The sequence below is a fragment of the Frieseomelitta varia genome, unplaced genomic scaffold (genome assembly GCF_011392965.1).
Source record: "Frieseomelitta varia isolate USP_RPSP 00005682 unplaced genomic scaffold, Fvar_1.2 scaffold_34, whole genome shotgun sequence".
Taxonomy (NCBI): domain Eukaryota; kingdom Metazoa; phylum Arthropoda; class Insecta; order Hymenoptera; family Apidae; genus Frieseomelitta; species Frieseomelitta varia.
In genome coordinates, this window is record NW_025110079.1 from 598,900 (window position 1) to 625,991 (window position 27,092).

Genomic DNA, 27,092 nt, shown 5'->3' on the forward strand with positions numbered 1-27,092 from the left:
TTTTTGTCGCTATTACACGATCTCATCTCTCAAATTCTCAGATGTAGCCAATGTAACAAAGTTTTAAATCATCACATTCCATACTATCAATAATCTATTATTTCGTATTGTATATTTTACGTATAATTGAGTATGCCGATTAGTAATAGCTGAAGAAAAAAATTGACGTCAGATCATGTACACGTGCTATGTATGGATCAACTGCTCCTCACTTTACATTTTTCTGCATTTTTTTCAGTTCGAGTTGTAATTGTTTGTTGATTTTCACGATGTGAATCGTTTCGACAATGACAGAAAGAAAAGAAAAGGCATATAGAGCTTTCTATAACGCGAGTTGTACTTTATAGCTTTATTGGCTGATTACATATTTTTCTATACTACTAGTAAGGGCGGCGGCCGCGCATATATAAAACGTCACTGCATCGCGACGTTAGCTTCATTACTCTTGTTACTTCTTTCAACGACTCCCAACAATTGGTGCAAGGTGAATACACATTCCTCTTGGTTTTAATACTTGTTTTTAATATTTTTCACATTCGTACTGCGGAATGATTTGTAATGGAATACGATCCTGTGGCAACAAATTTTTATTCATTCTTTTCACAATTATATTCATTTCAATTATATAGTACCACAATACACTTCATATATTATTCCGATATTTAACTTCTAGTTATACGTACGACTATACTAACAGTGATAATGAGAATTTTTATAGAAAATCGAAAGTTATCAGAATATAACTGATTTAAATTGATTTAAATGTAAAGTACATTTTTAGAGAGAATAAATTGCGATTATAAATCGAATGTATACACTTTATTGGAGTTAAATTTTGCACTTCCTACAACTCAGTTTTAAATCAAGTCACTATACGATCTGTAATTTAGGTGGCGAGATTTGAATCCCGTGTGAAGCCTAGTGATATGTCTATACCTATGGCAACTATAAGCAATGGAAATGGATCAACGATACAAATCAATACGCGGCCAGATGATATACAAAATCGTATCATCGGCGGTGAGTTAGAAAAATTTTATATTATAAATATATTTTCGCACTACGTGTACATCATTAAATTGAAGCACACGTATATACAACATTGCGTCACGTTGGACTGGGCAATATAAAATATTACTCGGGTCTAAAGAAGGTCAAATATTTCTTTACACTCCGGAAAAATGTACTCTCAGACAAGGTCGTCGATCATTTTATACGTATATTCTACGCTCTATCTATGTATAACTTCGTTTAACTTTGAAGAAGAGAGAACAGAGTTCCAAGTAGAAATGTCTCGTTATGGTTAGACGTGATATATATAGCTATAGAGGAACACAAAGAAAATTACGGTCCCTCTCCAAATGGTTTCCAAGATAAATGATTATTCTATATATAGATAATGGTGTTGTTGGTATTGTTGCTTGGTATTGTTTAGCATCAACTTTGTACGTGCTGATTTCGATGGATAAGCTATAAACACGTGTAACAAGTACTTTCTAAGTATAAATCGATAGAAATATTTCAAGAACGAATATACGACTTACACTATACACGTAACAAGTAATAAATAGTACATAAATAGAGAAGCGGAAGTGGTATCTATACACATGCGTGTATGTACGTAGACAATTTGCAAGAACGAAGATTACAAAAGTTAGGAAATATCAATTTCCTATGTTTTCAATGTTTCTGTGCGAGCATGAAGAATCAGTTTGTTATGCCAGGGAAAGGCTCAACAGTAATAATTAATGATTAAGGGAGGCGAGGGAAAATTACAGAGCTGAACAATAAGAGAAAAAAAAAAAAAGAAGAGGAGGAGGAGAAGATACAAGTATTGAAAATAGAAAAGGTAGGGGTGTGCGCATTTTGCGCATGTCGGTATGACTAAAGGGAGAAGAGAAATAGGTAAGAGGAAAAGAGCAACAGTGAGCGTCCATCTGAGAGAGGGTGATAGTAAACGAGACGGGAAAACGGGGGAAAAAAGGTAAAGGAAAAAAGGAAAGCAAGGACTTGCTATGGGTGGGTGGTTAAACGTAGACCGGCTAAGCAACTACTCGTAGTAGGATCGTGTGACACGAATAGTATTGAAGCTCTGCCATATTTCGTTTTTCTCTGTGAAACCTCCTCTCCACCCCTATTTATTCAGAGTTCAAAGACTTGGTGAGCGTGAGGAGGGATTCGTGTGATTTTTTCGCTCGATTCGAATTTGCCAAATCGAATTCAATCATCGCTACAGTTCACAATGACGGAAGGTAAGCGAGTACTGCAGATTAGAATTTTTAAAACTGTTCAGAAGTTTTCGTATGATTTTAAAAAATATTATAGTTTATATTTTCTTATAGTTAAATTATCAGTTTTTATGTTGATAATCACATACATTGTAGGTAAGCAATAGCTTATGACTTGTAAATTTTATCAAATATTATCAATTGAAATTTTATAAGGCACAAGATATCAACAGTAATAATCCTCTAATCTTTTAAAAGCTGTACAAGTCGAGTAACGAAACAAGTGAAATATTATAAGTAAATTGTACAAATTCATATGAGTATCCCAATTAATTAAAACTTATAAATTAGTAAAAGAGAAGTCTCTGTCCTATTTAATAACTCGTAACTTGTCAATTCATTAATATTACTTCTAGATTACTTTAGATTTACTTTAGACGTACTTTCTATTCATTTTACATAATTCGATCCATTTCTTTTACGGAGACGTAATTTTCTGAATGTAGGTTGTATACACATCTAAATATCGATCTGCGCGTGAATACGCTGGAGATACTCGTAAAATCGATGAGACAACTGAATATTCCTATAAATACATTTACGCATTCTTCGATATCGTATTATATTATTTTTCTTCTTGTTTCTGTTTAATAATAATGAATGAACTTTGCGAATTAATTATCGAATATCATCCTGTCTAGATATTGGATATAAGAACGCATCTTATTTACATTTTTTTAATATCTAGAATGCTTGATGATTTATTCCATTTAAATTCAGCCTCTTTTAGACTTAACTTGGTCATTTTGGTTGTCTTCTGAAATTCATGAAACGTAGACGACTAGATATGTACGAAACATGTACGGTCTTGGCTATGTGTACCTTCACTCATTTCTAACTGCTTTTGACCATTATAACATACTTTATTATGTTCCAGCGGAAGACAAGGTAGAAGCAAACTCTAACACCTGCAAAAATATTCTTGTGATATTATCTTGGCTCATGGTGATTCTTACGATGCCATTTTCCCTATTCATTTGCTTCAAGGTAGGGCAACACGCGAATAGTACCCTCTTGTATTGTCTTATTTTTCCTTTAATTTGCTTTAAAATTCTGTTTCTTACATTTTTAAATTTTCCTTTATAATTCTTGATGTTGTAATCTATAAACGCTATGAAGGATTATCATGTCGCGATCAAAGTAGCTTAGTAAAAAAACGTTGTTCATATCGAACGCATCCAAAAATATCTCAATTATTATTTCAGCCGCAAATACTATACAATCTCCATTCATTAACCTTCTTTCCCAGGTTATTTTATAATTAGATGACCGATCACACTCTTGTTCATATCCTTTAGCATTTTTCCGCTCGTTCTTACACTCTTTACAACACATGTACAACATATACAGCTCAATTAGTACAGTACATAATAAATGAATATATTTCTTTTTTATTATTACTCTATAAGTTTCTCATCGGGTTATAAAATGAAAAACAAAGAACCATTGAAATTTCTTAGGTGGTACAAGAATACGAGAGAGCAGTGATATTTCGTCTAGGAAGGCTTCTTTCTGGTGGCGCTAAAGGACCTGGTAAAAATATCATTAAATTTATTACTTTAATTAATGAATCGAAGTTTTTATGCCATCAGTTTCAAGCGATCACATCGGAAGGATTCATTCACGTGATTACTATTTCTAGGAATCTTTTTCATTCTCCCTTGCGTGGACAATTACGCTCGTGTCGATTTACGCACACGGACCTACGACGTACCGCCTCAAGAGGTAATTCGTCGAACCAACGAGTTCATGAATCATTTTAATTATTTAATTATCTTTGTCAGGTGTTGACGAAGGACAGCGTGACGGTGTCGGTTGACGCGGTAGTGTACTATCGAGTGAACAACGCGACGATTTCGATCACAAACGTCGAGAACGCTCATCATAGCACCAAACTGTTGGCGCAAACAACGCTTCGTAACACGATGGGAACCAGGCCGCTTCACGAGATTCTCAGCGAGCGCGAAACTATCTCCGGGAACATGCAGGTAATCTGGAATCAATTTGGAATTGAACGAGAGCACACACGCAACACGCGCGCACATAAACACGTACACGGATGTTTGAAATAAAACCCGAATGCCAGGTTTCCTTGGACGAAGCTACCGACACGTGGGGGATCAAAGTGGAACGAGTTGAAATGTAAGTGGGCGCCTCCGATACTATGTAACCAGACCGTAAGCTATATTTATAAGTATTACGTGGTCCAATAAGCTCATACCGTTTACTTGTCTGTTATTTAAAAGCTGCTTTCAATTTCAGTATCATTCCAATTTTCTCTAAATATCAATATAGATTAGGGTCATATCATTCAAAGCCATTTAATTCGGATCAATGCTTACAGGATCAATTTTCATCCATCTTCGTCAATATTTAGGACTATACGTGATTATAGTTGTCTGAAATAAAACGATATGTAAAAGCAGTTCTGTATAAACGTGTTGCGCTATGAATTTATTAGACGACTTAATATTTACTTACATGTACATATACACGTACGTATACAAGTAAATTTTTCCACAGAAAAGATGTACGATTACCAGTCCAGCTACAAAGAGCTATGGCCGCAGAAGCTGAAGCTGCTCGCGAAGCTCGCGCCAAGGTTCGTTTCCCTTTCCCCTCCTGATTATTGGTTTTCTTTCCCTTCTTTTTTTTTTTTTCCCCTCTTTTACCAAACGTTGATCATGGTAAATGATGGTAAATGATGAGAGTTCACACGGATGCGTAGGTTATCGCAGCAGAGGGTGAGCAGAAGGCTAGTCGAGCATTAAGAGAGGCCTCGGAGGTGATCGGTGATTCACCTGCCGCATTGCAACTTCGTTATTTGCAAGTATGTACTTATCAATTCGTATTTTATTTTTATTTACGCGTATTATCATTACTTACTGTTATCTTTTCTTTTTTTAATCACTTCCAGACTTTGAATACTATCTCGGCCGAGAAAAATTCAACGATCGTATTCCCATTACCTATCGATATGTTGACATATTTCCTAAAAGCAGGTTCTGCAAAGGACTCTTAATATCTTGATACAAAGTAACAAACGGCCCATCATTTCATCAGAGTTATCTACAATCCTCTGTGCGTAATCGGCTCAATAAGAGGTAAGGATATTTAATTTTATTGTTAATGATGAGCAAACATTTGACGAAAACAAGAGGCTCCAGAAGAAATTGATCGCCATGAATTACACCCGATTGATTTTCTAACCGACCATGAACTTTTATAGTATACTTGACCCGATCCTTTTTTCCATCGACTATAGCAAAGAATTTTGCACTTCATTACCACATCACTGTATCCGAGCTGAATTATCGATCAATTTTATGACACATCATGCATATACACCATAAGTATTAGGATAGATATCTGTTCGTCTCGTATTGAACATGATTATCAATCTAGAGTATTAGAAAATGATTGACTTGTACAATATTTAAAATATACAAAGTCGACAGAAACTGTTTACTTAGAATATAATATCGGTATTTTATAATAATAGTAAGGATGATATTGGGCACAATTATATTCGATAAATATTAATATTCAGTTGGCTATATTATACACAATTTGTATTTCAATAATTAAATCAAAATAATGTAAGTTTGATAATATTTAAATATCTAGGATAATTCATTTTTGTATGCACTAAAAACTCCCAAGTCATAGTTAAACACGTGTTATTGGAATATGTGAAGTTGTTATTGGAATAAGTTATCGAATATCAATAGAATGCAATAGAATTCCATTTTTTCATCAGGAGTTCATCAATTTTTCTCATTTCTACATGCTGCGATACATGCATTTTTGCGGCCTTGAATTTCTTACATAAAAATTGCATAAATACGTGCAACCTACTCGCTATCTATTATTTTTCGTTTACATAATGAAAGTTTATGTTGAGATAAATGGATGTAATCGACAAGTGTTCACTAACTAGGTTCCAAAAAAAAAAAAAAAAAAAAAAACGGAGTTTAGATGAATGGAGTTTTGCTGTGATCTAAAATTTTGATATACGTACAATCAATATTGATCCTAGAATATGTTGGAAGCAAATATACAATATATCAAGATATCAAGACTAACAATAAGTGAAATTGATTTTACTCTTATACTTATTTATTTATGTATGTCTCGTGTATGTTCACGCACGTTATATAATGTAAAGCAATGTTTTATAAGAATTTTATAATCTAAGAGAAGAGGAACGTACATCTTCGAAATGTAATCTTCGTTTTAATGGACGGAATTACAAAGAAATTCACTTCACACCCGTGATATAATATTATATGTATTTACATGTATTTTTTTTTCTTCTACGGCTCACGGCTTGAACATATGTTGTGAATGATATACGTGTAAGTAATGTACATATGCTCAATGTCCCTATGTATTTGTTACTGATGCAAAGAACTACTAAATGTCAAAGTGATCGATCGATATGTGTGTAGGGTGATTTACGTAATTGGAGTTAGAAAATAATGTTAAAGAAAATTAAATGAATAGCATGAGGAACTTTATTTGGCTATAATTTTACTTTTCACTGGATTAAAACTAAAATTGCAAAGAAATAAAGATTCTTATGCCGTTTACTTATTTTATCTAACATTCAAATTCCATAAAAAAACAAAGATCTGATTTGTTTCATTTACATGAATCATCTTATATACTTATATATATATATAGTATATAAGCACGTGATGATGAACAGTATTCATTCATATTTCATTCATATTTCTTCTACGAATTTTTAACGGCCTGTTAAACTTGGTCTAATTGATAATATTTCCCATTAAATAATACACACATACTCATGTGAAAATAGTGTTTCATTAACTGATTAAACTTATCATTGGAAAAATAAAAATAAAAAAAAAAAGAGAAACGAATTTGCACAATTAAACTCTATACGGTTACTTAATAGATAGTAATTTGAAATGTATGGTATACACTTCCATTTACATACATATATCAATGTCGTTTTCAAATAAAACTCATGATCGATCGAACAGAAATAATTTAATTATCACTTTTTCAGTAATTCGCTAAACACAATTGATTAAAATTTGGAATCTACCTCTATGTTATATGCGTAAGATATATTTATCATGTTTTTCTGCTGTGATTTTCGTATGGTATATCTAATATATCTAATAATCTGTATCTGCTTAATATACTTTCATTGATCTGTAAGACAATTTTTTCGGTCACTTTGATAGGAAATAACCAACAGGTATATTTGCAAATGCAATTATTGTTTCGTTTCGTTATTATCATCGAGAATTTGATTCTAAGTTCATGAGCATGTTTTCTATGTACAATTCGTTAAATGATAAATTCATTATCAATAAATCATAAAAATAAAACAAAACCAAATTGTAAAAATAAAAATTCTGTACGCATCATTAATACCGATATCAATTTATGCATGCACCGTCTGGATCACCCCTAGGATAGGTGCTGGAATTTATATTGTTGTCCTTGTCGCACACTATCGCCCTCCTTGTCTAGCGCGCGAGTATGTCTGTCCTTGTCACACACTAGTGCCCTCCTTGTCTAATGACGCTAGACAAGGAAAGCAATCGTGTGCGACAAGGACATCCTTCGATCTATTGAAAAAAAATTCAACTATTTGCATACACGTTTCTCAAAACACACATAGAAAGAGAGCAGGGAGCCTAATTTTAAGGAGGCATATAAAAAAGTTCGCAAATTATTCCTCTAAATTAAGTTTTTTTCGTAATTAGTGCTGTGTAACTGTCACAAAACATGGTGGCGCCATCTAGCGGTAACTCAGTAGTACTAATTATTTATAAAAATACTCATTTCTGCATTTTATGAATCAAATGGGATATGAAAAGAAAGCTAAGGATCTAATTAGGGTAATACGATCACAAAGGTTCACAATTCATTTCGCTAAATTAAGTTTTTTTGCAAATGAAAATTTCTCTGTTTTACGGGGTAAGAAACACTAGCACCGTGGCAGACAGGTGGAACTAAATGCTCTATGAGAATATAAGGGGAATAATTAATTTTAATTTTTCACGCAACTATTTTGCACTCCACGAGCATATATTTCAAAGATAATGCTATCAGTTACGTTCGCAAATAAATCTGAATCTAATATTCATTATAGTTTGCGCGAAATTATGCGCTCACTACTGACACTACTACTAACGTAAACAAAATTGAAACGTTCTTTATATACGTAAACCATACTTAAACAAAACATAAAATGCAAGCTTAGGTTCTCTAAAATCGAAGACGCAACCATAACAGTTCACAAATGATTTCTCTTAATTAATTTCGTCTCGTAATTTATGGAAAAACTGTCACCTGTCAATGTTTAGAAGCGACGGTGGCGCCATCTATTGATGGGTCTATAGTACTAAAAACAGATATTCCTGTTTTTAGTGCCACCAAGTTATCAATAGATGGCACCACCATGTTTTGTGACAGTTCGCACTAATTACGAAAAAAACTTAATTTAGAGGAATAATTTGCGAACTTTTTTATATGCCTCCTTAAAATTAGGCTCCTGCTCTCTTTCTATGTGTGTTTTATCCTAGAGAAACGTGTATGCAAATAGTTGAATTTTTTTTCAATAGATCGAAGGATGTCCTTGTCGCACACGATTGCTTTTCTTGTCTAGCGTCATTAGACAAGGAGGGCACTAGTGTGTGACAAGGACAGACATACTCGCGCGGTAGACAAGGAGGGCGATAGCGTGGGATAAGGACAGACATATTCGCGCGGTAGACAAGGAGAGTGATAGCGTGGGACAAGGACAATAATATAAATTAGTTCCACTGTTTTACCGCTACGCGACGTTAGTATTTTAATGCCTTTAGCGGCTAGCAGATCCAGTCTTTCCTTGGTATACCAGTTCCAAAGACTCGAATATTACAAATCGTAAGTGGATACCGCTTACAATTAGCTACGGATCAAGTTCAATCTTTAGGTTAAGCGTGCAGCGTGCGTAACATCTCTAGGATGGGTGCCGTTTCTTGGCCCAAACTAGAGGTTCCTAATAAACCGAGCGTCTGAGATTAGGACTAGCCAGTATCAGCCTTATTCATGAATCTGGCGGTGACTGAGACGAAGTACACTCCACCTTCTATATCCTTTATAACCTTACATTATACATATAATCATCCGCTACAGAAATTTCACTTCTAGTATCGTCTACTGACGAATTGCAAATTATATATTTTCAGTTATATATAGCTGTATCTATGTACAAAAATGAAAAGTGCCATGCAAGAGCAAAGGAAGAAGTTATTTCTCTCAGTATCCGAGCCACTAGGTTCTGTTTGTTCTGCATGACACTCTCAACGAATAGGTATTCTTAAATTTAAGAATGGATTGGAAATAACCACATTCTTTTCGGGGAACTTCTCATCTCTGCACGACACGTGTTGATGCAAGTATAAGTCATCGTTTCGAATCTTGAGATTATTGAGTTATTACAGTTAAATTCGGTAAGAATATATTTAATTTTACACAAAATATAAAAATAATAATATATCAAATTTTACAATTTGTTTTGCTTTGGGGATTACGAGAGAAATGATTGCAATTATAGAAGATGAGAAACTATTTTTTTTTATGGAAAGAATCATTTATGGTGATTCACTTGCTATTTTATACGAGTTCAAATATGTTTCATTGCATATGTGGTATTAATAGGCATAGATCATTTTATTTCCAACTTAAATATATGCAAATAAAGGTTTAAAAATTCTGTATTTAATTGTTACTATTATTCATTTTCCTTTAATCTCCTCTAAGTTGCAATTATGGTATAGATGAGAAGCAATATGAAAAGCAAATTACCTCAATTTTGTCGTGCAAGGTTGTTGTATATAATTCAAACAAAATCCCCTATTTCCAACATCGTTTGGCGCTTCAACGCTATCCGTGTGGAAAATTAATCTAAATGGTTTCACGGTACCTGACAATCAAGATACATTTATGATAGCACGAAACAAATATTGTTTTTAAGCCTTATAAATACAGTAATCCAAAATACGGTTAATGAGCAATTGCATTACCCAACGATAATAAATCTGATATGGAAAAAATGAATTCCTCCACTTCTGTATGATTAATACAGCTTGATAGAATAAATTAATGAATTCACATTTAGAAGGAATATGGCTTGGATTAATTAAAGATTCTATTATAGTATAAGTATTATTAGAAATGAATGTATAAAATATCACGAATACTTACTGATAACTGAAGATGTGTTCAAATTCTGATTTTCTGCGTTAAATGTCCCACCGCATATCCGATCGATACAGGTGATCATGGTAGTTGGTAATCTACCTGTATTGGATGCACACGGGATCGTTAACCAGTCGGTTTGACAGGCTGCTCCTGTCATCGATGCTATCTGCATTGCTTGCGTATTTCCGGTTAACGTAAATGCATGACTACGTGTCATTTGAGTCATACTGGCACTATCTGATTTCATAAAATATTATTTCATATAATACATATTATTGAATTGTTAAAAATACCGATCAAATATTAGTCTTGTAATTTTCGATTCGTAGCTCCTGAAATTCGTCCCTTTGACGATTTTGATATTCTTCCAATACAATCTATTCGCGCATTACCTGCTTTATCATCAATCGGACATGTCATGTACTGGATACCGCAAAAATTTCTTTCCATTCGGATGCAAATACTGTAATCTTGATTCGACAATTGCAATCCTGTGACAGGATCGTAATTGAACGATTTTATCTGACCGGATATCCCTGTGAAATATTGCAGACATCCTTCTTCGGCTCTGTATATAGTATTGCAACGAATTTGGGAGAGACGTACTTTCCAAGATCGGGCAAAAGAATTTCCGCTCGTAACAAATGTTAATGTAACAGGATTTGTTTGTCCAAGGCCAGCATCGATATATACTGTAAAAAAAAAAAAAAAAATGACAACTCTATAAGTGGAATTTCCACAAATGGACTTCATAAATGGAATCGTTACATACTATGATTATCAGCATTACTTCCACATATCGTAGGTACCGGATTACCTCCAGAAACGATAAATTGATCATAGATACACTGATGGTTAGTCTTTTCCGGACCTCTTATGTTGAACTGTATGAAATCCAATCTATAAAAAAAATATTTATATTTGTCAGTAATATTTAATTCTATCGAATGAAGAACTACATTCAATATGGAAGTATTCTACCTAAATTGACATACGCTTGGATGGGATTTAACGAGAGTTAATTGACAAGATACGGTACCATCAAACGTCGATGGATAATTCGGATTAACGAAATAAGTGTTATTATTGCTGGTTGTCTCACCACAAGATACTGTCACTAGAAGATAGAAGAGAAAGAAATTATTAATAGTACTTAGAGCAAGAAAGAAAAATATAACGTACCAATGCAACAGACTCCGTAACCATTTGCACAAACTCCACTTGATATACCACCACGTTGCGAACATTCTGAAGTCGCGAGACAGGTACCATTCTCACCATTTAATCCGGCGCAAACGTTATTGTCAAATTTTACCAAAGTGAATAATGGAAAAACTAGATGCGATAAATGAAATACATTATTCTACTGCAATAAAGAAGTATGTATATTGTTACTTATAAATGCGTGGACATTTTGGTCAAGTTGCATAACTATATGTGAAAAATATTTATTATCTTCTCATGAAATCAATAAAGTGTATTATCATATAAAATTTAAAACATAGGAAATAAAGTACCTTGACGAAAAAAAAAATTAAGCAAATTCTTGAAATTCCTTTTCATAAATACACTGATAAAAAATGAAATTGATGCAAATTTCAATTTTATCTTTTACAATAAGTTAAATATTGCGTTAACGCTGATCCTTAATGAATCAAAATCTTATCAACATCTTCTCTATCTTATCTACAACTTAATAATTAATTGTGTTAAGGATAATGAACTCCTTGAATGTTAATCTCTTACAAATAAATAAATGTCCACGTGTAATGTGGACAACTGTCTGTGAAAAATATACTTACGTCGTTTTTCTCTGCTACCATGGCTTGGTGCACTAGTTTGAAAATTAATTGACTGTAATTTATTCTTTAGAGAATCACGTTCAAGCGATAACGATTCGTTCGCGTGGTTAATATTTGGTTGCCAAAGATGTCGAAATCTTTTAAAAGAACTCCAAGCATCAATACTTATACAAAAGTACAACAGTAACGTAATCATATAGTATTTAGACATTATCGAACGAATGTATATTCAACGTAGTAACTTTAGAGGAAAAACCATGAAAGAAAATTCTGATAAATTGTGTTCGTAGAAAAAAAAAGGCGAAAAGTTCAATGAGATGTTGGTCCTACGATAGCTCTTCCACTAATAAAAACGAAGGACTATAACACTGATATATTTAAATAAGAGCATATGCACGGTCTGAATGCTACATAGTTTAATTGAAGGAAACGTTGTTGAACGACGATTTTTAAGCAAATTAAGGGAAAGTCAAGATACCTTACAAATCACATATCTCTAACATCTATCCATTGTGTTTATTCCTTGGGTTGAGACACAGTTTTTGCTTTCACGACTTTAATTACACAAATTTAAACGTCCATTCCTTTCACAGTAAACGTTACATTAAACGTCTATTGTCATTTTCATCTGCGAATATGACAGAATACGTTTAAAGAACCATCTGTTCCCACGTTTTCTACAAAACGATGTTTTGATAAATGTCGAGCAAGAAAGCGAACTTTCTACTTACGTGATTTTTCAATTATTTTTCCATGGTCTAAAGTATGTTTATAAAACAATAATGATCAACATTTTTACGTGTTGTTAATAAACAAGAAAGAAAAAAATAGAAATTAAATTAAAATCTTCTGATTCTATAAAAAGACAGTGAATACTACTTCTAGTTATCGATTATTCAGTTATCGTATTTAGTTATCGATCACATCTAGTTATCAAGGATTTGCACATTTTGATCAAATCAAGTACTGTTACTACAAGTCGATCAAAATATCTAAATATTTATGAACAATAATTGAACAAATGCAAAAGATTCAAAATATTTTCTTATTTAAATATATAAGCAACGTCGACGACTCAACAAATAATAATATTATAATTAATAAATAATCAAATCAACGTTTATATATACGTGAATGTGTCAATCGAACCAATCTTAGCTGGTAACCTTCTATTCTAGGAGTAACGGTTTATTTAAAATCAATAATCCATACCTACAAAAATAAACGGTTAGAAAAATTATGTCTCTTAAACAGATTTTCATTCACAATTGAGTTTACTTTATATTTCGTGGATATTACCGTGATTAAGCATGATACGTATAAAGGAAAATTCGTCGGTTAAAAATCATCGAAATATATCGGGCAGAATTTAAACCAAGCGCTTGCTCGAAATATGTAAAGATGGCACTCGATATCGGATTCATATATGTACATAATGTGATCTATGTAATCTATGTAAAGGAAACAACAAAGATCCTGCCGTAAGGCGGAAGAAAATAATAATGGCACGCTGATTGAGACACCGTTTCCGTTTAATGACCGTTTCAATCTAGGCTCAATTGCGGTTAGCTTGGAAGCGTGTCGAGTAAATTCGAAGTTGTGTGATCGCGAGTAATTGCAAGTAGCGAAAGATCAAGTGGCGCTGTGTTGAGCGTGCGCTGACGCCATAGTGTGTGCGAGAGGCGAGAACAGCCGAAATGGAGGAGAGTCAAACATCGGAAAGTGTCGCCGTGCTACCGGACATGTCCGAACCGTTGACGAGCGAAACCGAGGATGCGTCTGCCCTAAAGGTCGAGCATGAGGAGCATACCGTCGCCGTGACGGCAAGCGTCACTCCAGTGCCGGGTGTTCCTGGTGTTCCAGGAGTCGGTGTACCGGTTTCTTTACCCGTTGGTTCTATCATCGGTGTAGCGAATTCGACCAACGGCACGACCTTCAACGTCATCACATCGGACCAACTGCAGGTTGGTTCTTGAAACAATTGAATGTTAAACTTGCCTTTGATATAATTCACGTAATTGGCCATCTGACGATTTTCATTCATTTTCTTGTTAAAGAATTACTGAAAAAGGTGGGGTTTTACTCTTCGTGTACGCGTGTAAGTTACACGCACAGTGTACACAACATTAACACGCTTATAATGCGCCTGTCCATATACCCCATGAAATATTAAATACACATTCTTTTTACCATTGTACGACACAATTATGCTTCTATATACATAATTAACGCAATTTCAATATTGCGTTTTCAATTAAATGTGTAATCATATACGTTTCATACATATTTGTTTTTGTAGTTACCTGGATCAGGACAGTTTAAGCAGATGCTATGTGTGGACAATGGTTTTATTTGTGAACCACGACATGATAAGGACACAGATTCATTACGCTGGAATGGTGAATTGAAAGCAACTCATATAGTAATCCAAAACAGTACAGAAGAGCCAGAATCTGAACAAATTCATGTTTCTACTCCTAATACTCAACCAATATGCAGTTGGTCAGAATCTGCTAATTTAGCAGTATTACCTGTTAGATGTAAAAATACGAATGCAGAATTGCACAAAAGTAGATTTGGATCTGGTGGAAGAGGAAGATGTATCAAACTTGGACAAGAGTGGTACACACCAAGTGAATTTGAAGCTTACTGCGGGAGAGCATCTAGTAAAGATTGGAAACGCAGTATTAGATTTGGTGGTAGAAGTTTGCAAACATTAATCGATGAACAAATTTTAAAACCACATGCTACCTCTTGCACTTGTGCAGCATGTTGTGATGATGACAGTGCAGTTAGTATATTACTTTACAATTAATAGTTATAATTCATCTAATTATCATATTTTCTTTTATCTTAGACAGGTCCTGTAAGGTTATTTACACCATACAAACGTAGAAGAAGGGCTAGAGATACGTCTGATGGAGAAACACCATCCCGCAAACTTAAAAGTGATAATTCCCGCGATGGCAGTAATAATGATGAAAGTGATAGTGAAGTTGTAGTACCTGATAAGGAGGTATGGCCTCAATTTGTTTCAACGGATGGTTTAGTTGTACAACAACCACAAGATCAAGATACTGTTGTCCAAAATGTACATCAAACAGAAAATGGACAAAGCGATGATATATTTAAAAAATTCGATGAGATGTCCAATAAAATGTTAAAGTTGGCTTATGAATTTAGACGTATTTTGGAAGAAGCTAAGGAAGTAAGCAGACAACAAAGAAGAGAACAAGCGTTAGTGGCACAATTAGGTGGTAGAGGAGATGTTATTGAAACTGTTGGTTTGCAGCCAGCATCAGATACTCATAACAAAAAAGTAAAGAATATTGCTAGAATCATTGCTGTTATCAATTGTGTTCTATTCATATACATATATCTTTTATTCTCTTTTTATAATACTTGACTATTTTTTAGTGTGCCAACTGCAATAGAGAAGCATTTGCAGAATGTTCATTATGTAGACGAATCCCTTATTGTTCTACATTTTGTCAACGTAAAGATTGGGCAGGTCACCAAGTGGAATGTGTAAGAGGTGCTGCAGAAACTGTAATGCTTATAGTTGAAAGTAGTAGTGGAGATACTAGTGCTCTTGCTACAACTGCTGGGGACCAATAGCTAGTGTTCCTCACACCTATTCACCAAAGTAATATAGAAACTGAACAAACTAATTTAGAAACTTCGAAATTGAGAGAAGAAACGAAGACTTAACAAAAATTTCTTTAATGACGGACAAAAAGTTTTGTATATATAGTAGTAAATATTTTATATGTACACAAGAATTAAGTTGAAACGATATTATTATATAAGTAAATTTACACGAAAGTCGAAATTTTTAAAAAATCAAGATTCAAACTTATACTAAATACAAGTGAAGGATCGTAAATCAAATAATTATAAAAACAAATAAAAATGTGCACGTGTATACGTACACCTTATGTACTTTAAATAATAGAAAGTATATATATATATAGTAAGTATGCACATGCACTTTTGTTTATACATATGTATCACGCATGCTAAAATATACAATAATTTTTTTTTATACAAATTTATATAATTGACCAAAGGAGATAATTACGCTTTTATGAATGTTATTTATATATACCATCTCCTTTTTCTTCTGCCTATAGACACCATTTTCAATTTTTTTTTTCTTTTACTTTTTCTTTTGTAGTACAAATTTAATACTATGAAACTATTATGAAAATGAAATTTTGAAATAATAATTTCTGTTTCATGAATATGTTGAATTATACATTCATCTTTCACACACATTCACTCTTCAAATCAATGATTTATAAAACACAATTACAGTGGATTTTACATAATTAATAATATATTATTTTTTTCATTTAAAATAGTAGGAAAATATTAATCCATAGCTTTATATACATGGTATGCAAATTACTAAAGCGATAATTTGAAGATTCTGTCAAACATAAATAAACAAAAAATAATATCTAATGTATTATTTAGCTATTATTTTTAATAATGTTTTCCTAATCAAATTTATAACAAATATTTTTTACTAAAGTTTTCTATAAGAAATATCATTACTATCATTATTATTATTAATACTACTATTGCTATTATTGACATTAATTAATTAATAAGATGGCCATAAAATATTTTGTTAATTATAACATGAAGGCTTACTTATATATATATATATATATATATAAAGTAAGTAGACAAAAAATATTGTTTTCATCAATTATTGAATATCCATCTTATTCTTACATATTTTGATACATTAGGTTTTATAAATATTAATTTAGATTGAACAAAATTTTTAATAATTTTCCAAATAAAGGTTGTCTAATAATTTCCATAGTGTTTCAATCTATACAAAAAGGCACTGAATGATCTGTTGGAAATTGTTAAATAACCGCTACCTGGTGAAAAATCAATAGCTTCAGGCATTGACAAAACTGTTTGAAATGTAGGAAAATTTGAAAAAACGGTAAATGATGGTAAATGCATCATTTTAAATGCATTATGTTTTTTATCTGAAGCCATTGCTAAGATTTCAGAATAAGGATTAAATTTTAAATTGGTAATCGATGTTACAAAATTGAGAACAACTTTTAAAGGAACAGGATTTCGATTTTGTAACACTGTCTTAGTATCATACAAATTAACCACACCTTCTTTACTACCTGTCGCTAAGAACTGTCCATTTGGAGACATTGCAAGAGAAGCACAAGATAAACACCCATCATCTATAGCTCGATGAATGCATACGCGACTATTTAAATCCCAAATATACATTTCACTGTTGTCTTTAATTCAGAAAAAAATAAAAATTTACATTATATACAATATTAGATTAAAAAAAAAACAAGTATAAAAAAAACTTACCACCATGTGTAATCAGTGTGTTACTATCGGGTGTAAAGGCTAATGCTCTACATCTAGCATTCATTTTTAGGGTAGTAATGTGTTCTTTTGATAAACTATGTAATAAGAAAATTTCTCCTGATCGTCCACAGATGGCTAACATTTTTCCATCTGGGGATACTTCATATTTCTAAATAATTAATTTGTAAATCTATTTATATGAAAATTTAAATGTTATAAAAAATAGAATTATAATTTTTTAAACCTGTATATTAGGAAGTCCAGGTGGTAATAGCATTCTATATGTTTTCCCACTCATTAAATTGTAGGAATGACAATGTGGATAATATTGAGAACCAATCAATACTTCTGTACCGTCTCTCAGAAATTTCGCTGCACTAATAGGAAATTTTTTATATTGCATTGTATGTAATTTATTATTTTCAATCCCATCCACCTATAATTATATTTTAGTGAGTTCCTTAGTATAAAGATATAGATATAATTGAATCTTAGATAATTACCTGAAAAAGAGATAAAATTCCAGAAGAACCAGCAACCAAGGCAACTGTAGAAGATGGGTGAAATTCAACACTTGATACAATAGGTCCTTCAGTATGTGTTTCTTTATTAATCTGTGACAGTGCTTTTATATCAATTATGCTCTTTGGTAAATTTTTTACTTTAGGTTTTTCCAAATGACAACTATGCTAAAAGAATACAATATAGTTCAGACATATTATTCATTGAAATGGTAAAAGTACCTTAAATACCTTTAATATTTCATTATCTAAGTCATCAGATTCTCCATCACTTTTTTCAAGCTTGGCCCATTTTGGATTGCCAACAATCTTTTTGTACTTATTAGATAAATAATCTTTGTATAATTTTTCTGGTACATCATCAGCTATTTTACGATTTTGAATTTTTGCAGCATCTTGTATGCTAAAAAAAAATATAAATCGTTTTTTGAAAAATTCATAATTATTATTATGATTATGATGATGATGATGATGATGATGATTATTATTATTATTATTATTAAATTTGGTATACATACGAACACTTAATATCGTCCTCATCAACCCATGCTGCCTTTTCAGAATATTCTTCAGAAATTTCTGTTTCTTCAATCGAATCATTATTTACATTATCAGATACAGAAATATCATTATCATTTTTAGCATTCTCATTATTTGATATGTTATTTATAATATCACTCGGATCACCAAACATGATCTTTTCTAACCTACATGTAAATAATATTATTAATTTACCTTTTAAAGAAATTAAAATTACTTAAAGAACTTTTTTATATTATTCTGGTAATTGTAATTACCTGGCTTCTTCTTCTGGATTATATTCATTTTTGTGTTTTTTTGTTTTTAAAGGTGTAGTGTATTTTTGTTTATATAATGCTTTCGAAGGAATATGTTTTTCTTTTGAACTTTTATTTTTCATTAATTTCACTTGGTCTGATTTGTATTTATTCATAATGAACTATTTATTTAGTAAAATTTTCACTTTTAAATAATAGTCACGTGTTTTTAACAGCATAAGTCCTTATTTCTAATGCCGTCAAAATAATATCAGTATCACGGACCATGAACTAGTTACAGAATAGACCTGACACTTTTAATACTTCTTCATGTGCATTTTAGGAGTGATCTAATTCTGATTAATTTCAAGTTTTATAAAAAATGAAATAAAAAAAATAACACTACGAAATCCTTATGAATAAAGATCGTCATTGAATTATAGATATTAAAAATAGAGTATTTCATTATGAATTAGATTTTTGCAATTTCTACTGGATATCCAAATATTAAAGGTGACCAATGAAATATACTTTTTCGAGCAGCTGCATAAATTATGTAGCACATGTATAAAAGATGCTGCAAACGGTTCTTCAATTTAAAAAACATTTTTTTAAAATATAGAAGAACGTAACTTTTCGCAAAAGATTTATTTATTACTGTTACCTTAACAAATACACATCATGATTACAGCGTATATTGAATCCGCAATCAAGCTAAATAAATCTTTAACCTTCTTTGTTAAAGGATGATAGCGAAGATTTAGAATCAATGTCAGAAGATAAATGTTCTTCTATTGCAAATAAGGAAGGGCATTTCGGTTGATACTGTTCTACAGCTTCCAAAAGACTGTTTGGATATCCAGGAGAATAATATCTAAAACCAAAAAAATCCAAGAATGCATATTACAAGGAAAAAGACAGAAAAAAAGCTATTGCAATGGTAATTTGTATAATAAATAATGATTACTAAATGAATATTCATTCAATTATAAATTATTTGTAAATTGATAAGATCCAATAATACGAAATCGGATAAAAGCAGAAATAAATTTAAAATTCTATGTAAAATTAATTTGACATTGAATCAATCTGTCGATAATGAGAATGAAATGCTATAAGTTACTCTACAAAATGCTATCAATTATCAGATTCATGTAAAATTATTGATCCATTAAAATCTAAGTTTATATTTTCCCAATGTAATCAGCTGTGACAACATGGCGGTCATGCCGTATATCACTTGTCCGATTTAAATTAAGACACGCGATTCAGAAACGGGGCAACAGTTATTTGCATTCGCTGCTCGTATAAACGACTGTGAAAAGACTGTACTTTTTACATTTATAAGGAATAGCGTTTCTAAATTTTCCTAGTAAGTAAATTATTACTAAGGTTATGTCAAAAGCAACTAGTGTCTTTTTTTTATAATTATCTATTCTTATCATTATCTTTGCAAGTATGTGCTTTTCTGCATGCATTGGTATTTTAATATTTTAATTAGTCAATTTTAAATCATGTCAGAAAAGACAATAATTTTTTAAGTGATATAATGCTCTAAACTATCATATTTGTTTTACTGAAGTAGCATTACAATTTAAAAATTATAAAACATGATTATTGTTATAGTTATAACAGATTGTTGTTTAACAATGTATCACATACTTTAAGAACATGCAATACTGATCTTGTGTTGAACATATAAAATGTAATGCATATTCTTGGAACTACCTTTAATCAAAATAATTATCAAAAGCAGTATGAAATGAAACACAACCTGACAATTTCTTCTGGAAAACAGCAATTTATAATTTGTATATATTCAGAAAGTGTTGACCCAAGCTCAGCTTGAATTTCTTGTACTTTCTTTAAACCACCAGACGTTACAAATAGTCTTCTTGCCCTAGCATCGTGAGGCAAAATCTATGTGAAAAAAATAACAAATAGCTAAAAAATTAAATTTTTCCAAAAATTTGAATGCTTTAAATGTCATCAATATTCTTATTAACTAAATGTATGAATGAACAAAAAGGAAAAATATTATTTGTATACTACAATATATCTAAGACCAAAATCTTTAAGATCTGACATACATACTGTTTAAATGCAATTGTCTAAAGCAAACTTACTTTTAAAAATGTTTTAATTTGCAACAAATTAAAATAATTTAAAATGTCTTTTTTAAATTTGTAATTTTGAGAAGTTGTGAGGAAAAAAATATATATTTTTATATAATTATAGTATATATAACATGTAACTTATTATTAAATATTTGTTACAATATTAACATATAACTTTAATACATGTTACATATATATAAAGTTTATAGTAAGATATTTAGAATTTGAAAAATAGTTTTCGCAATATCTCATGATTTCTAATGCCCATGTTATAACAAATTATACAATTGATTTTTGTATTTTTTACATATTTTTCGCCTCATTTAATAATTTATTCTATGATGTAAAAAAAATGTCACAATTTTTATCATTATACATATTATTATAAACATCGTGCATAAAATAGATGAAGTCAAATCTGTCCACATTTTCCATCCTCCTACGTTGCTAAAAATATCTTACGAAAACAAAATTCCAGAACGAAGTCGTAGAATAATGTGTTGGACACATTAAACTTAAAAATTCTATTAATATTTAAATGAGTCTTTATCATTATAACCAATATTATTATTCATAATTCAATATGAATTATTAAATTTTTTCAGCTGGTTCAGTATGGCACCAAACACTGGCCTTTAAGGGAACAGGAGAAAATTTAAGATCGTTTTTCTTTTTTTAATAATTACCTTCAAGATTAAACTTGAATCATTGCTACTTATTATTTTTTATTATGAAATATAACTTTTTAATAAAATTTAATCTCAAGCAATCACAATATATCAAAAATTAAAATTTGAATTTTTGAAATATTTTAAAATAATTTATTATAAAATAATAAAAACTTTTTAAAAATATATATGTAAAAGAAATATGAAAAAGAAGATTGAAACACCAATAATGTTCTAAATACAACGATCTTAATAAAATAATTGAAAAAAATCTTAAAAAAAATTTAATAAAATGTCAAAGATAAAAATCAAGGTGAAAGATCATTATAAGATTTAAAATACTGCAAGTACAAGATAACAAGAGAAGACAAATGCCTTAAACATATAAGAATATAAGTGACAAAAAAAGATGATATCATTGTATACAAAAACTAAAGTGTACTGTGTATTAAGAAATACTGTACCTAAGATTTCTAGCAAATATTTCTGATATGATTAACACAGAAGTCTGTCATTTATAAGAAGCTGACTTATCACAGAATCGTGCAGTGTAATTACAGAGGTCATAAACTACACGTATTGTAGTACAAGACATTAAAATATAAGTGGATATAAAAAACTCTAATTTAACATTAAATAATAAAGGAAAAAACTAATAATAGACATGATAAACAATCAACATTGTGTTATTCTTAATTCTGGGGAGACCAATAATTATCATCAACCGGTCTCTGCAAAACCTTCTGTTGTTTCTGTATCAAGTATTGATTCTGATGTAAGTGATAGAAGAGATGTACGTGAAGAACTTTATGCTGGAATTTTCAGAAGACATAGGAAGACCATACTTGTGCTAGGCAGTTTTCTCAAAATGTTAAGGGTGAATAGAAATATGAACAATTATGCTAGTATTAAACCTAATGATGATAATGATGAATAAAAAAATCATGTTATTGCATGAATGGGTTAAAAGACCAAATTTAATTTTTTGTACTAGTAACAATTGAATCAATACTGTTATTGCTTCGTAAAAAAATCAAATCCAATTTAATTATCATAAGTCTTAAAATTAATATAATTTAATTTTTTAAATACATTTTTATACTTGTTTATTATTTCTCTTAAGAAGAAGGTTATCTTACATAAGATATTATCTTGGTAAATATTTGCCTCCAAATTACGTGCAACTGTCATATATTATGTTTAGATCTGTTTGCTATGATGACTATGTAGATCATAAATTTGTGCTTACAAGCGTGATTTTATGTACTTTGCAAAAGGACATGGATCTATTTGAATAGCTTTTGTAGTATTATTAATTGATAAAAAATTTTCAAGGGCCATTTATAATAATAGTAATAATAATAATAATAATAATATTTATTTATTTATAATAAAATCCCTTAAATGACGTTAAGAAGTCATAAATATGAAAATTATAGCACAAATTATTATCTATCTATTTTTTACAAAGCAAAACTTTTTAATTAAAATATAGAATATTTTTTCACACGCATGTTTTGTACCATATCTGTAGTATTGTTACATATTTTATTTTTATAGTTTCGTTCTTTTCAATAAAAAATTGATTTCTTTCTCTGATATTATTGAAATTTCTAATAATATACAAAAGCAATTAATCATTTATTTACACTTTAAATTATTTTTATTATAATTATAATGGAATAAAATAATTTTATTTTTTTTCTCATTTTTCAGAGGTACTTGGATAAATTGAATGCTCTGAACCAAATATATGCCTTAATTGCTTTACATTTTAATATTGTCATACAACAAAAATTTTGGTGAAATCATTAAATTCTAATTATTATGTTATATTTATATGTATTTCAAATTAATTTAAGGAGACATTTCCAAGACTTAAAATTTATGAGAAGACTTTGTAAAAATTTATCATATCTTAATTGAAACTATTTTTCATTGTCTATTTTAATGCATATCTTTTTTCTATTTTTATCAGAATATATTTTCTTTATAAGTTTTAACAAAAGAAGAAAAATAAAACAGAATATGCAATACAAATAAAAAAATTAGTAAAATATCTGTAATGAAATGAAAGTAATACTGCCATATATGATACATCTTATTTCTTATGTATATAAAAAACTAATAATGCAGTTTCAATGGAAATTAACAGTAGCAAACTTTTTCGAGATACAACTTTAATAACAATCTTTTGTTATTTATATCTACAATTTTTATATTACTGGTCTCTTTATATCAAATACTGCCATTAAAAAATTCATACAAATATATGATATAACAAATGCAAGTAATATAGCTTAACAAAAAATATGTTCAAATATTTAAAATTGCAATTAAAATTTTTATATAAGCACTTAACAATTCAATCGTTCTTGTATTTTAGCCGAACCATTTATTGTCGTAAGACTGAGAAATGTGCTTTTCAGGATATAGTACGTGCCATAATATTTATAGACAAGCATTAAAAATAAAAATAGTTAAAATCATGCCATTGTCAATTTCTTCACTTTCTACCAATCAAATATCGGACAAATGCAATGATATAGCATATCGGAACTGTTTTAAATACAAGTATGTGACATTTCATACCATGTTAAGAGATCAAAGTCAAGTTATATCTTATATAATTTTGAAGGAGTTAAAGTATAAAATTACATTGTATCAAGACAATGTCATAAAATGGCGATTTTAATTGTTAAAGTGCTATTTATGGGATAATAGTTAGTATGTGATAAGAATAAACCATTACAATTGCTTGACTAATTTTTCAGTAAAGCAACTTCAAATAACTTGATAATGGTCCATGTGTATATGATACATATGTATGTTTATTATGTGATGAAATAAAAGAGATAAAATTATTATTAAATAATAAATTTATGTAATAATAAACTCTATCATTTAGGTAAATTTTATCATATGTGATTTATATAATTTATCTCATTGTATAGATATGATAAATTATAAAATGTTTTGTTTTAATTAAAAATTATAAATAAAAATACTACTTCAATTATTGTACTGTTATGTTTCAATTTGTACATCTTGTGTAGAATTTATAGAGATTATGTACAAAAAAAGTAAAGAGTTACATGTAACATAAAATACTAATTGTGTTCCTTACCTTACTGAATTGCCCAAGTACATATTTTAGAATATTAGGTGGTGAATCATGCAATAAAGATTCTAAAGCTTCAATATACATGCATTTTTGTAATATCTGTTTCAGTGCTGTGTTACATTTTGCTTTAAGATCTTCTGAACTATTTGGATTATTGTAAAGCTAAAAATAAACTATAAAATAATAATGATGAACAATAAACAACAACATAGTAGCAATTAAAAAAAACAAGTCTGTAATATACCTGTAATAATTTTGGTAGAATATTTGCAACTGCAACTGCTTTTGCATGTTCTGATGTATGCTTTCCAATTTGTCCAATTGCCCATACAGTAATAGCAAGTGTATGATCATCAGTTTCTTCAAGTAATATAGTAGATAGGTGCACAACTCCCTATAAAAAAATATTCGCTCTCAACGGTTTTTATTGTAGAAGTATTGTAAAAAGTATATTGAAATGTCATACTTTAGATCCTATAACTGCAATAGCTAACTGATCTAAGTGTCCAGCAATATATCCAATTGCCATTATTGCTGGTAATTTGACTGTCAATTTTGAGATACTAATTAATTCAACAAGTGCACCAATACCACCAATATTCACAATAAGTTGGGCCATCTGAGAAAAATGTAATTATAACTGTATAATGTAACATATTGAAAATAAATTAAAGTTTGATTTTATTACCTCTAATGTATGTTTACAAATTTCTCTGGTTAACATTGCAGCAGCTTTAACAATACATTCATCAGGATGTGCCATGTGTACAAGAACATCAGGAAAAATCTCAGCTTCAATGATAGATTCTGCTAGGTGTACAGAGTGTTTTGCTATACTGCTTAATGCCAAAAGAACTTGACGCTGCGTACATTATTAATAAGCAAAATATTATACTATAAAATCATACTATATAGTGCGTCATGTCACCTTTAATTTAGTATCAGGATTAGATAATGCCTTTGCAAGAAAAGGAATGGCTCCTGCATCAACAACAATTTCTGCAAGTTCAGTATTATGTTTGCTTATATCAAATAAAGCAGATGCACTAATTTGTTTTAGACATAATTCAGGTTCTTGCAAGGCCAAAACCAAAAGTGGAACAGCTCCTATAAATAATATAATTGATGTACAATCTACTAAAACACAGATCATTGATAGAATGAAGTACCTGCATCAACTATGGCTTGAGTTAAAGCCTTGTTATGTCTAGCGATATATCCCAATGCCCAAGCAGCAGCTTCCTTAACGCCAAAATCAAAATCTTCTAAACAAATTATTATAGTATCCAATCCATTGCTTTGAATCACCATAGATGCTAATTCTGGGGAATGTCTAGCAATTGCACGTAAAACAAATAGGGCTGCTTTTTTATAAAATTTCTATAACAAATATATTTCAATATGTCTTTATTATTTATTTATTATATTTTATAATATAAAAATTTCTTAAAAAAAAAAAAAATACAGTTTTCTATAGCTAAAATGCTTACATTCATACATTTTGTTTAGTAATATTCTTCAATAATTGAGGTAAAATATCCATTCTTACAACAGCTTGTGCCAATCTATGACTATTATTTGTAATTTTTCCTAATGCAATTGCAGCAGTATGTTGAATAGAAGGTATCGGATCTGTTAGTAAAGGGTTTATGAGATCCAAAACTCCAGCAGCTTCTAAACATTCTATAGTATTTGTTTTTGAAGAAAAATCAGCAATGGATTGAACAAAGAATAGACGAGCCTTTTGGTACTGATCAAAGACTATAAAGATAATTATTAATATTAGCATTGCTTGGCATACTAATTACCATAAAAAATTATTCATTTACTAAAATAAAGAACTTAATAAATATATATATCAATCGTATTATGAAAGACCGCGGAATTTTTATTAAAAATATTTAAAGTATTTTAAACATTGTACCTTGTAAAATTGCACGTGCTGTCATTTTTGTTTATTATAAATTTTTAAATGTACATGTAATATCAATACTTCCAATATGTTTTTATATCATTTAACTTTGAAAAACTATCATATGTTTGAAAACGAAAAACTACCGCTTCTTGTGTATTATATATATACAGCAACTCGACCAGGAAAGGGAGGGAGGAGTTGGAAACAAATACAAAACATGTTTGATCGAATAAATGCATAAGTTATTGTACAGAATATAGCAATAAAAGTATATAGAGATATAAA

General features: G+C 30.3%; 6 protein-coding genes across 13 annotated transcripts; 3 read left to right on the forward strand and 3 right to left on the reverse strand.

The window, feature by feature from the left end:
* Window positions 1–784: 784 nt before the first annotated feature.
* On the reverse strand, window positions 785–13,030 carry LOC122530357. Of its 2 annotated transcripts, XR_006306976.1 has the most exons (9): window positions 12,323–13,030; window positions 11,703–11,855; window positions 11,502–11,637; window positions 11,293–11,420; window positions 10,913–11,212; window positions 10,524–10,757; window positions 10,125–10,242; window positions 3,353–3,818; window positions 785–3,196 (listed from the first exon to the last, which is right to left on the reverse strand). XR_006306976.1 is itself a non-coding variant. In XM_043657226.1 (8 exons), exons 1-8 carry the CDS (start codon window positions 12,531–12,533, stop codon window positions 3,190–3,192), a joined length of 1,287 nt encoding a protein of 428 aa, XP_043513161.1. In that variant the 5' UTR covers window positions 12,534–13,030; the 3' UTR covers window positions 785–3,189. The 2 variants fall into 2 exon arrangements, 1 of the variants encoding a protein (XP_043513161.1); XM_043657226.1 differs by lacking the exon at window positions 3,353–3,818.
* LOC122530359 (band 7 protein AGAP004871) lies at window positions 898–6,555 on the forward strand. Of its 4 annotated transcripts, none has more exons than XR_006306977.1 (10): window positions 898–1,020; window positions 3,166–3,275; window positions 3,749–3,821; window positions 3,931–4,013; window positions 4,073–4,276; window positions 4,375–4,430; window positions 4,812–4,890; window positions 5,017–5,118; window positions 5,206–5,392; window positions 5,518–6,555. XR_006306977.1 is itself a non-coding variant. In XM_043657227.1 (9 exons), the coding sequence occupies exons 1-9, from the start codon at window positions 927–929 to the stop codon at window positions 5,308–5,310; spliced, it is 906 nt and encodes a 301-aa protein (XP_043513162.1). In that variant the 5' UTR covers window positions 898–926; the 3' UTR covers window positions 5,311–6,555. The 4 variants fall into 4 exon arrangements, 2 of the variants coding, with proteins under 2 accessions (XP_043513162.1, XP_043513163.1); XR_006306978.1 differs by having other exon boundaries at window positions 5,554–6,555; XM_043657227.1 differs by having other exon boundaries at window positions 5,206–6,555.
* Window positions 13,031–13,785: 755 nt separating the features above from the next.
* Window positions 13,786–16,790, forward strand: LOC122530356 (deformed epidermal autoregulatory factor 1). The gene is made up of 4 exons (XM_043657225.1): window positions 13,786–14,286; window positions 14,622–15,113; window positions 15,180–15,641; window positions 15,740–16,790. Exons 1-4 carry the CDS (start codon window positions 14,020–14,022, stop codon window positions 15,938–15,940), a joined length of 1,422 nt encoding a protein of 473 aa, XP_043513160.1. The 5' UTR covers window positions 13,786–14,019; the 3' UTR covers window positions 15,941–16,790.
* Window positions 16,791–17,034: 244 nt separating this feature from the next.
* Window positions 17,035–19,262, reverse strand: LOC122530355 (U3 small nucleolar RNA-associated protein 18 homolog). The gene is made up of 7 exons (XM_043657224.1): window positions 19,005–19,262; window positions 18,726–18,914; window positions 18,439–18,610; window positions 18,190–18,375; window positions 17,931–18,122; window positions 17,687–17,855; window positions 17,035–17,607 (listed from the first exon to the last, which is right to left on the reverse strand). The coding sequence occupies exons 1-7, from the start codon at window positions 19,157–19,159 to the stop codon at window positions 17,144–17,146; spliced, it is 1,527 nt and encodes a 508-aa protein (XP_043513159.1). The 5' UTR covers window positions 19,160–19,262; the 3' UTR covers window positions 17,035–17,143.
* Window positions 19,263–19,344: 82 nt separating this feature from the next.
* Window positions 19,345–26,913, reverse strand: LOC122530354 (sperm-associated antigen 6-like). Of its 4 annotated transcripts, XM_043657221.1 has the most exons (10): window positions 26,817–26,913; window positions 26,391–26,653; window positions 26,062–26,272; window positions 25,821–25,999; window positions 25,581–25,754; window positions 25,359–25,511; window positions 25,137–25,286; window positions 24,896–25,054; window positions 20,758–20,903; window positions 19,597–19,857 (listed from the first exon to the last, which is right to left on the reverse strand). In XM_043657221.1, exons 1-10 carry the CDS (start codon window positions 26,839–26,841, stop codon window positions 19,710–19,712), a joined length of 1,608 nt encoding a protein of 535 aa, XP_043513156.1. In that variant the 5' UTR covers window positions 26,842–26,913; the 3' UTR covers window positions 19,597–19,709. The 4 variants fall into 4 exon arrangements, with proteins under 4 accessions (XP_043513157.1, XP_043513156.1, XP_043513155.1 ...); XM_043657220.1 differs by lacking the exon at window positions 26,817–26,913 and having other exon boundaries at window positions 19,598–19,857; window positions 26,391–26,767; XM_043657223.1 differs by lacking the exon at window positions 26,817–26,913 and having other exon boundaries at window positions 19,601–19,857; window positions 26,383–26,516.
* Window positions 21,955–25,576, forward strand: LOC122530361. Its single transcript, XM_043657231.1, has 2 exons — window positions 21,955–22,645; window positions 23,485–25,576. Exons 1-2 carry the CDS (start codon window positions 22,433–22,435, stop codon window positions 23,572–23,574), a joined length of 303 nt encoding a protein of 100 aa, XP_043513166.1. The 5' UTR covers window positions 21,955–22,432; the 3' UTR covers window positions 23,575–25,576.
* Window positions 26,914–27,092: the final 179 nt, after the last annotated feature.

Excerpts from the sequence above, each read along its gene's own strand:
- LOC122530359 (XM_043657227.1), top strand. The coding sequence starts at position 927 with ATGTCTATACCTATGGCAACTATAAGCAATGGAAATGGATCAACGATA. Across the intron at positions 4,014-4,072 it reads ACGACGTACCGCCTCAAGAG|GTGTTGACGAAGGACAGCGT; the intron begins GTAATTCGTCGA and ends TATCTTTGTCAG. Across the intron at positions 5,119-5,205 it reads TGCAACTTCGTTATTTGCAA|ACTTTGAATACTATCTCGGC; the intron begins GTATGTACTTAT and ends AATCACTTCCAG.
- LOC122530357 (XM_043657226.1), bottom strand. The coding sequence starts at position 12,533 with ATGTCTAAATACTATATGATTACGTTACTGTTGTACTTTTGTATAAGT. Across the intron at positions 11,856-12,322 it reads TGGTAGCAGAGAAAAACGAC|TTTTTCCATTATTCACTTTG; the intron begins GTAAGTATATTT and ends TATCGCATCTAG. Across the intron at positions 10,243-10,523 it reads GAACACATCTTCAGTTATCA|GTACCGTGAAACCATTTAGA; the intron begins GTAAGTATTCGT and ends CTTGATTGTCAG.
- LOC122530356 (XM_043657225.1), top strand. The coding sequence starts at position 14,020 with ATGGAGGAGAGTCAAACATCGGAAAGTGTCGCCGTGCTACCGGACATG. Across the intron at positions 15,114-15,179 it reads GTTGTGATGATGACAGTGCA|ACAGGTCCTGTAAGGTTATT; the intron begins GTTAGTATATTA and ends CTTTTATCTTAG. Across the intron at positions 15,642-15,739 it reads CAGATACTCATAACAAAAAA|TGTGCCAACTGCAATAGAGA; the intron begins GTAAAGAATATT and ends ACTATTTTTTAG.
- LOC122530355 (XM_043657224.1), bottom strand. The coding sequence starts at position 19,159 with ATGAATAAATACAAATCAGACCAAGTGAAATTAATGAAAAATAAAAGT. Across the intron at positions 18,611-18,725 it reads GAGGACGATATTAAGTGTTC|CATACAAGATGCTGCAAAAA; the intron begins GTATGTATACCA and ends ATTTTTTTTTAG. Across the intron at positions 18,376-18,438 it reads TAGATAATGAAATATTAAAG|CATAGTTGTCATTTGGAAAA; the intron begins GTATTTAAGGTA and ends GTATTCTTTTAG.
- LOC122530361 (XM_043657231.1), top strand. The coding sequence starts at position 22,433 with ATGATAAACAATCAACATTGTGTTATTCTTAATTCTGGGGAGACCAAT. Across the intron at positions 22,646-23,484 it reads GTTTTCTCAAAATGTTAAGG|AGGTACTTGGATAAATTGAA; the intron begins GTGAATAGAAAT and ends CTCATTTTTCAG.
- LOC122530354 (XM_043657220.1), bottom strand. The coding sequence starts at position 26,681 with ATGCTAATATTAATAATTATCTTTATAGTCTTTGATCAGTACCAAAAG. Across the intron at positions 25,512-25,580 it reads TTTGTAAACATACATTAGAG|ATGGCCCAACTTATTGTGAA; the intron begins GTAATAAAATCA and ends CATTTTTCTCAG. Across the intron at positions 25,055-25,136 it reads TTCTACCAAAATTATTACAG|CTTTACAATAATCCAAATAG; the intron begins GTATATTACAGA and ends GTTTATTTTTAG.